Source organism: Argentina silus (genome assembly GCF_951799395.1).
Source record: "Argentina silus genome assembly, chromosome: 11".
Lineage (NCBI taxonomy): Eukaryota > Metazoa > Chordata > Actinopteri > Argentiniformes > Argentinidae > Argentina > Argentina silus.
In genome coordinates, this window is record NC_139665.1 from 8,220,709 (window position 1) to 8,230,336 (window position 9,628).

At 48.7% G+C, this 9,628-nt stretch overlaps 1 protein-coding gene across 2 annotated transcripts in view; it reads left to right on the plus strand.

Moving 5' to 3' along the window:
* vps13c (vacuolar protein sorting 13 homolog C) overlaps positions 1–9,628 on the plus strand; it is a 67,471-nt gene that overhangs the window by 44,197 nt on the left and 13,646 nt on the right. For both annotated transcript variants that reach the window (XM_083680300.1, XM_083680301.1), the window contains 16 exons: positions 250–479; positions 816–908; positions 1,424–1,792; positions 2,050–2,139; positions 2,560–2,715; positions 3,754–4,018; positions 4,268–4,428; positions 4,624–4,745; positions 5,569–5,866; positions 6,509–6,898; positions 7,341–7,445; positions 7,960–8,130; positions 8,341–8,466; positions 8,862–8,995; positions 9,210–9,336; positions 9,535–9,628. The exon at positions 9,535–9,628 is cut by the window's right edge and continues 142 nt beyond it. In XM_083680300.1, the coding sequence (XP_083536426.1) occupies positions 250–479; positions 816–908; positions 1,424–1,792; positions 2,050–2,139; positions 2,560–2,715; positions 3,754–4,018; positions 4,268–4,428; positions 4,624–4,745; positions 5,569–5,866; positions 6,509–6,898; positions 7,341–7,445; positions 7,960–8,130; positions 8,341–8,466; positions 8,862–8,995; positions 9,210–9,336; positions 9,535–9,628 (2,931 nt within the window). The remainder of the gene's footprint in view (positions 1–249; positions 480–815; positions 909–1,423; positions 1,793–2,049; positions 2,140–2,559; positions 2,716–3,753; positions 4,019–4,267; positions 4,429–4,623; positions 4,746–5,568; positions 5,867–6,508; positions 6,899–7,340; positions 7,446–7,959; positions 8,131–8,340; positions 8,467–8,861; positions 8,996–9,209; positions 9,337–9,534) is intronic.

A 9,628-nucleotide genomic window follows, 5' to 3' on the forward strand; every position in this document is an offset into this window, starting at 1 on the left:
GATGGAGGGACGGATGGAGGGATGGGGTGAGGGTAGAATAGGTGAAAGAGAGGGAGGATGGATGGATGGATGGATGAATGGATGGATGGAGGAGGAAGGGTAGAATAGGTGAAAAAGAGGGAAGATAGCAGAGTATAGGAGTATGAATCAGAATCAGAAACAATTATCAAATAATGAGCTCTCTCTCTCTCTGTCTCTCTACCCCCTCGCTCTCTCTCCCACCCACCCCCCCCCCCTCTCCATCTCTAGCCCCCCAGGTGAAGACCACCCTGCGGGCGGTGGTGGTGGACCCAGAGGTGGTGTTTGTGGCCAACCTGATGACGGCTGATGCTCCGGCGTTGGTCGCCTCCTTCCAGTGTGACATCAGCCTGCAGATGGAGGGCGAGGGCGGGGCCCAGAGCATGAGGGCCAATCTGAGGGAGCTGAAGGTGCTGGCCTGCCCCTTTATCAGGACCAAGGAGGACAAGGCCGTTACCACCGTAAGACAATGGCTGGACTACTCAGTGGAGGCTGACAGAGGTAGAAATCGAAGGATTTCCATTGTAATGCATTGAACGAATGTGTTTGATACCATTCCTCATTTGTTTCCATGCAGTACAATGAGCCCGTCCTCCGATTCCTACCTCCGCCAGCCTCCCCTGCCACTGATTCAGGCTCAGATGTTTGTTATCAAAGATAGGATTAGTGGAAGTGTAAACTGCTCCTAGATCTGTGTTTAACACCAACTCTCTAAACTCGTCCGTTATCATTATCGTTGGGCTGAACGGCGGTCCAAAACAGGGGTGTGACCTTTGATCCCTCTGACCTCTCCTCAGGTGCTGCGACCATGTTCCGTTTTCCTGGAAACCAAAAGGCAGCCCAACCAACCGCTGGCTGGCTCTGTGACGGTGGAGGAAGTCATCGTCAAGGTAGTTTTATTTGGTTGAACCCTTATTTGACCAGGTAAGTTGACTGAGACCATGTTCTCTTCTGCAGCAACGACCTGGGGAGGAGTTGCAGGGGTGAGGAGAGGGGGATGAATGAGCCAATTGAAAGCAGGGGATGATGAGGTGGCCATGATAGGTTGAGGGCCAGATTGGGAGTTTAGCCAGGACACCGGTGTTAATACGTCTACTCTTGTGATAAGTGCCGTGGGATCTTTTAACGATTTGGGAGTTTAATGTCTCATCCGAAGAACAGCATCCTCTGCAAGGCAGTACCCCATTCACTGGCCTGGGGCATTGGGGCAGTATAGTTTGACCCTCTGATATTGTAGCTCTAACGAACGTTGTTTGATAAAACACTTACAGTAGCCAAAATAAACAGACTGCGGTGTCAATCGTCCTCTCCTTCTTCTCCTCAACCTCTCATCTCTCCCCTCCATCCCTCCACTCCCCTCCCTCCCCTCTCATCTCTCCCCCCTCATCTCCCCCTCCTCTCCCAGATCTCTCCGTTCATCCTGAACACGGTCATGACCATCACGGCGGCCATGACGGCCAAGCCCACGGACCAGTGCGCCGGCGAGGAAACGAAGGATGACATCAGCAACCTGTGGTCTGTCATGAACATCTACTCTTGCAACTATTGGTTCCTGGGGGTCGACCCCGCCTCCGAGGTCACGGAAAGCTTCATGGACCAGGACGGTCTCAACGCAGGCGAGAGCTTCACGGTCGAGGTCAAGGTGGTTCAGGTGACCATGGAGTCCGGGTTGGGTCACAGGACCGTGCCGCTCCTGCTCGCCGAGTCGTCTCTGACTGCGACCGCCAAAGACTGGTCGTCTTTGCTCCGCATGAGTGCAGACATGACCCTGGAGGTAGACATTTATTTAGAATTGACACACAATCACAAAAGAAAAACAAAAATATGTCTGTTTCTACATGTTACATGTTTCTAAATATGCAGTTACAGTAGGATGGTATAACAGTATTACCATGTTGTTCTCTGAACTAGTTGTTCCTCACCTTGAAGCATGATTTCAGTTCATTTTGTGAAGTAGAATCTGTCTAAAAGGGATATGATTCCAGTTTCATGGTATCATAAGCGTTTGACTGTGTCTTGTTGTGTTACCAGGTGAACTACTTCAATGAGACCCATGCTGTATGGGAGCCTCTGATAGAGAGAGTCGACGATGGGAAACGTCGGTGGAAACTCAAACTGGAGGTACAACAGAGTGACTGTAGCGCCTTTGTTTTTCACTAAAAAATAAAATGTTATATTTTATCTTATCATTTTTCCTGCTACTGTAAGCACTGCCATCTGTTTCATATCTATTGATTCATTTCAGAAAAAAAGCTAAAAGTCGTATGGCATCAGAATGTACTTATATGACAGTCTATTGGTAGATAATGTGTGTTAAAGACAAAAAAATAAATACAGAATCGGAATTTGAATTATTATTATTAATAATACATTTCATCATCTGTGAGAACTTTTCAACCAAAGTTACAGTAAGCCTATCATACTGAGTGCAGCCCATCGCAAACGTCATGACAGACGCTTCCGAATACCGAAAATTCAAATAACGCAACACATTCAATGAACCGTAACCTCTGCTGGTTGTCTCTGGTTGTGACCCTGCAGATGAAGAACAACCCGGTCCAGGACAGAAGCCCTGTTCCTGGGGACGACTTTGTCATCCTCCCGGACCCTCGCACGGCCATCAATATCCGCTCCAAAGACACCATGAACATCACCGTCTCCAAGTGCTGCCTCAACGTCTTCAACAACTTGGCCAAGGTAGAACAAACACAGACATCAGGGGTTGATACCATTCCTCATTCCGTTCCATGCATTCCAATGAGCCTCTACCTCCACCAGGCCTGTGATGTTATATATAGAGAGATATTTCTGTGTTACTCTGTATGTTATGTAATCTGAACTGTAGGTTTCACATGTTCAAGGGGCACTTCCCTGGTGTGCAAGGGAGTATGTCCCAAAGGGACTCCCTGAGTAGGAGCAGGTCCCCCCCCCCCCCAGCATGGTCTTTGTACCAGCTCAATACCCCCTGTAGGCGATTCCCATGAGATATCGTAGTTATGGCCCTCTGGGGAATCAAACATTCGTCCCACTTTGTAATCAGGATAGACTCTGCACATGATACAGCACCGTGTTGTACAACCTAGGGAAAGGTACACACTGACCTGCCTCGCCTACCGTACAGTAAACACACTACAGTAGCATGGGTAGAGAACAGTAAACATACAGCATGTCAACATGGAAGAGATTAGGTTATCAAGGTCAGCATGTGATGAGACAGTCTGTGTTTGAGAAGCAGAGGAGCAGTTCCTGATTGTCTGGAACATTCTACTGTTATGGTTTAGGGTGATGTCATTAAATCACGGCTGGAAACTGCGGGGCACTCTGTTGTTGCCTGGGCTAATTGCCAACAAGACTGTGGCAGTGTAATTGGCTACACACACACACACACACACACACACACACACACACAGTGCCTTGCTGTATAATCAGCTTGCAAACGGCAGCTGTTAAATTGAGTTAATTGTAGATTTCTCGCGTAATGTTGACATTCATAATCTAACATAAACATTTCTTAATGGACAGAGATAATTTGGAAAATAGCAAGGAAATAGCAGTCTGTTTTTTGTTCAGCACAGTTAATCATTGCCATGTGCTAACGTGATTAGAACATGTTGTGATTTTTAAGCTGCATAGCTCAGGATATAAAGCACTATCTTAGCTGAAAAATTAAAAAAAAATACAATAAAAAGACCAATAATTGCGAATCTAATCTAAAGTCTTGTCATTTGTGATCAGGCGTTCTCCGAGGGCACCGCCTCAACGTTCGGCCACTCCCTGAAGGAGAAGGCCCCCTTCACCATCCGTAACGCCCTGGGCGTGCCTCTCATCGTGCAGCACAGCTCCAACCTGCGCCTGGTGGACTCTCCTGAGCCAGGGAAGCTGCACGAGGTGGCCGTGGGCCTGAGCGTGGATCTGGAACACTCCATGTTCGAACCGTCGTCCCGCGGGAAACTGTCCGCTCTGCAGCGCCAGGAGAGCTGCCTCTTCAACCTCAGCATTGGTCAGTAACCCAGGCTAACCCCAGACTAACCCTGACTATCCCCAGACGAACCCTAGACTAATCCTAGACTAACCCCAGACTAACCCTAACCATCTTACTACTACTACAGTACTAATCACTATCCTCTTATAGAAACATACAGTGGTTGAAGTATGAATTCAATGTGTCTTGTGTGTGTTTGTGTGTCTGTGTCTGTGTCTGTGTCTGTGTGCGCGTCTGCCTGCCTGCCTGTCCGTTTGTCCGTCCCAGTTCCCAGCGGTTACAGTGAGATCGCCAACATCGCCGTGGACAGGCCGGGCCGCAGGCTGTACAACGTGCGAGGGCCCATGCTGCAGGAAGCCATCTCTGTCCTCATCCAGGTCGATGCCGCAGAGGGGAACAAAGTCATCACCGTCCGCTCGCCGCTACAGGTTAGCCTAGTGCTCACTACCTGTGGAAACACATCCACATTTTAGCACCGGCTAATGTCAGCCATTTTGTATCGGCTACAGCTAAGATTCTGTCTCTCAATCTAGAATTTTCAAACTGATAATGTTTTTCAAGTTGAGTTTTGAGGAGTAGGTTAAGCGTTAAACTTTGTTTGTTTATGTTCTTGTATGTTTCAGATAAAGAACCATTTTTCTGTTCCGTTCACCATCCTGAAGTACTGCCCTGTGGCCAGGGGTCTGGTGACGGTGGGGGTGGCGGAGCCTGAGAAGGAGGCTCACGTGCCTCTAGAGGCCTACAGGTATGAACACGATGTACCAGGGGAGGCTGGTAATGATGACTCTTGGTTTCACATGTTAAAGGGGAACCAGCACAATACCACTGTCTACATTTGTGAAAACAGTGATTTTTTTTAATGTTTTGTAGTCTAAAAAATCTTATCTTTTTGACTACAGAATGTAGAAAATCACTGTTCAATCACAATTTGGTTCGACACACAATGTTTATGGTGCTGGAGATAATGAATATGAAGTTGATATTGGTGAAGTGACCCTTTAACTCTCGAATACTAGGAAGTGTGTGGGTGTGGGTGTGGATGCTAGATGTGTGCTAGATGCCCAACAACAATCATTACCTACTTACCATTTGAATGGATGAATGTATTAACACATCGTTTTTGAAAGGCTGCCATTGAAGTGTATGGATCTTGTTGTTATTTATAGGATGCAAATAAAAAAGATAAAATGAAGGGAAGGAATAGTGACCACCATATGACCCACATACAGTGCTGCTTGAAAGTATGTGAACCCCTTGTGCAATTATAGATTTTTTTAGTTTTTACCATGAAATCTTTATTTAATCAGAACCAGTCTTTTTTATCTGACATAACAGGTTTATATTTACCAATTCCATATGTTGGTTTAAGGGAAATCATGCGTAGGTTTAGATAAAGTTTTTATAAGTTCATTTTAATATTTTCTACAAAATGAATGACCATCCCTGTAGGGTTCACAAACTTTCAAGCAGCACTGTATGTACACGTTACGGAGGTGACAATCAGGTCAGGTGTTTCACTCAAACAATCTCCTCCTCTCTCCTCCTCTCCTCTCCCCCCCGCCCCCCAGGTGCCAGTTGTTCGTCCGCCCCGCGGGTTGCCTGGAGGGTCTGTACGGCGTGTCCTCCACCTGCCTGGCGTGGAAGGAGAAGATCCACCTGAGCTCCGACGTGCGCTCTCTCCTCCAGTGTCCGTCGGCCGACAGCAGCTTCCTGCCGCTGACGGTGACCACGCTGGCCACGCCAGACGACCTGCGCCACATCTCCAGCCAGGGCCAGGACGACTGGGACCCGGCCTACATCATCCACCTGTACCCCGCCGCCACCCTGCGCAACCTGCTGCCCTACACCATCCGCTACCTGCTGGAGGTAACTGGCTTCACCTGACACTCTTGGAAAGAAATGGTTCTAAAAGGGTTTTTCGTTTTGTCCCCCATAGGGGAAACCCTTTGAAGAACGCTTTCGGGTTCGATGTAGACCCCTTATGGGTTCCACGTAGGACCCTTTTCACAGAAGGTTCTAAATGGAACCCAAAAGGGTTCTACATTGAACCAGAAAGGGTTCCTCAAAGGGTTTCCAAATGAAGAGCCCTTTTTGAAGATGAGATGGGGACCCTCTGCTACCCTTCAGCATACGCTACCTGCTAGCTTCACCTTAGTAAAGACAGAGACCTTCTAAACCAATGGAACTAACTCTTCATTCATCCACAAGGGATAATCTATGTCTCCCAGCTGATATCATGACCATATATTGTATCTGTTCCACTGAATTATAACTTGTAAACAACATGACATTACTATTATTATTATTATTACACAGTTAGTATATGCTAGTCTTTCAAAAAAGTAAGAAAACGCACACCGCAGATTGGTGATGTGCAGGCTGGCAGGTGAAATTTGCACCGATGCGCATTATTGGACCAGCATTTCGGCAGCAAGCTGCTTTCTTCAGAGTTTCTAACTCTTTCTGTGACCACCCCCCCCCCCCCCCCCCAACCCCCCTCCGCCCAAGGGTTCAGCCGAGTTCCAGGAGCTTCCAGAGGGCAGCGCGGCGGACGTCCTTAACGCACGCATCGCCGGGGAGATCATGGAGCTGGTGCTGATCAAGTACCAGGGCCGCAACTGGAGTGGGCACATCCGCATCGCCCAGGATATCGCCGAGTTCTTCACCGTCTGCTTCACCTGCGACGCGGACGCCAAGCTGACGGTGGACGTGAGCGTTCACGTGGCGCGCCTCCACGGCCAGCTGCTGCTCTCCGTCTTCAGCCCCTACTGGATCATAAACAAGACGTCGCGGGTCCTCCAGTACCGCGCCGAGGAGGTGGCCGTCAAACACCCGTCGGACTTCCGCGACGTCGTCCTCTTCTCCTTCAAGAAGAAGAACATCTTCAGCAAGAACAAGGTGAGCGGATCGGATGGGAGCTATGCTGTACCTGAAGCCGATGTTTCCCTCAAATTGAGTGGTCCGTCATGAAACAGTGTGTGTTGTTTTGTAGATTAAAGGTCCGGTATGTAACATTCACGCTTTCTAAAAGCTTTCTAATGGTGGGTAATGACTATGTTTCATCGGTAGCGATCAAGGATTGAGATTCCCTTGAAATAAATATTTCATTCACGAACACTGTTTTACCTGATACTCGGGTTTGCATACAAACATGTTGTTACTGGCCAGGGGTCTTCTAGGGGAGTGGATTCAGTCTCTGGGGGCTGCCTCTTAGAATCGTGCGTGCATGCAGAAACAGCTAATGTACAATACTGCAAGTCCATTTTGGGGGTTTATATTAGACCATTATTACGGAGGATGTTGTTGTTTTAACAGAGGGGTGTTGTGTGTCTTTCTGCAGCTCCAGCTTTGCGTGTCCACCAGTTCCTGGTCCGATGGCTTCTCATTGGACACCGTCGGCAGTTATGGGTGTGTCAGGTGCCCGGCCAACACCATGGACTACCTGGTGAGAGAGTCGGAACACACACACACACACACACACTCACTCACTCACTCACACACACACACACACACACACACACACACACACACACACACACACACACACACACACACACACACACACACACACACACACACACACACACACACTCACACACTCTGTCCTGCTACCCTTGGATTGTATAGTCATTCAGAACATACTTTTATGAATATTACTAACTTAGTAATAACACACAGTACCGATAATCACTCCATGGTGGAAGGTCTGGGTGTGGGAGTTGAACCACACAGCGACCCAGACCCTCGGAGGTAACACGTACTATACAGGGGGGATTGCATTGTTCTGTGTGTCTGGTTTATTGTGCGTATTGTAAAAAAAACATTTTTTTCATATACAGTATTCCCAACCAAGGTAGTGCAACCTATGTCTTCCCCTCATCCCATGTAAAAGGTTGAGTTTAGTCATACAGTTATAACAGTGGTCTGTGTGTTGTGTGTGTTGTGTGTGTGTGTCGTAGGTGGGAGTCAGCATCCAGATGAGCAGCTTCAACCTGAGCAGGATCGTGACCATGAGTCCGTTCTACACGCTGGTCAACAGGTCCTCCTATGAGCTAGAGGTGGGGGAGGTGCAGGAGGAGGGGCAGGCCCACGCCAACCCAGGGAAGTGGCATTACATCTCCGCCACAGAGGTGTGTGTGTGTGTGTATGTGTGTGTGTTCCATGTGTGTGTTACTTCTGTGTTCTGTCTGTGTGGGTGTGTGTCCATGTGTGTGTGTCTGTGTCTGTGTGTGTCCATGTGTGTGTGCATCCATGTGTGTGTAATGTGTTCCATGTGTGTGTTCATGTGTATGTCCATGTGTCTGTGTGTGTGTTACGACTGTGTTCCATGTGTGTTCCAGTGCCTGCCCCTGTGGCCAGAGACCACCACAGGGAAGCTGTGCGTCAGAGTGGTGGGCTCTGACTCCTCCTCCAAGTCCTTCTACTTCAACAAGCAGGACAATGGGACCCTACTGGGCATGGGCGTGGTGAGTTCTATGTTATGGAAACACACTATTTAAGTATTTAACATATTTATCCAATTTATCTACCAAGTTTGCTGTAAACCAGGGGAGGCTGGTGGAGGTGGAAATCGGAGGATGGACTCATTGTAATGCACAGAACTGAGGAATGGTATCAAATACGTGTTGAATACCATTCCTCATTCTGTTTCATGCATTACAATGAGCCTGTCCTGTGATTTCTACCTCCACAAAATCACAGGGATTGCGCTGGCTATACCTATATATTAAATACCGATATAATAAATGTATATTAAATATGTATATAACCTGTATATTAAATATGTAATTATATGTAAACCTATTGTTCCAATGTTGTTATTTCCAGGTCTAACCTCTGTTATCTCTCTATCTGTGTGCAGTACGGGGGGGTCATCGTAGACGTGAACATCTCGGACCACTCCACGGTCGTCAGCTTCTCGGACTACTACGAGGGTGCGGCCCCCGCGCTCATCGTTAACCACACCCCCTGGGTCACCATCGACTACCGCCAGAGGTCAGCTGCTCGGCTAGAGACGTGGTACAGATCGCCCATCACCGGTGTTCACTTAATGACTAGCGCGTGTGTGTGTGTGTGTGTGTGTGTGTGTGTGTGTGTGTGTGTGTGTGTGTGTGTGTGTGTGTGTGTGTGTGTGTGTGTGTGTGTGTGCGCGTGTGCGTGTGCGTGTGCGTGTGCGTGTGTGTGTGCGTGTCTCTCTCTCTCTCTCCAGTGGTGGGTCAGAGAGCAGGCAGCTGAAGCCGGGGGAGGCTCAGAGGTTTGCCTGGGACAACCCGGCGGGGGTCCGGAAGTTCAGCTGGCGCTGCCAGGCCCACACAGGGGAGCTGGACCTGGTCAAGGTAGGAGAGGCCAGCCTCTACAGCCACTGGAGCTCAACCCCATTGGTCCATTTAGACATTTAGCTTCGCAAAGGCATTCGGTTTACACCAGTGTGTGTGTGTGTGTGTGTGTGTGCGTGTGTGCGTGTGTGCGTGTGTGTGTCTGTGTCTGTGTGTGTGTGTGTGTGTGTGTGTGTGTGTGTCCGTGTGTGTGTGCAGGACGAGTGCGGTCAGTTTGCGTCCGACAGCCTGTCCCAGATCCACTGGGTGTCCTTCCTGGACGGCCGCCAGCGCGTGCTGCTCTTCACCGAGG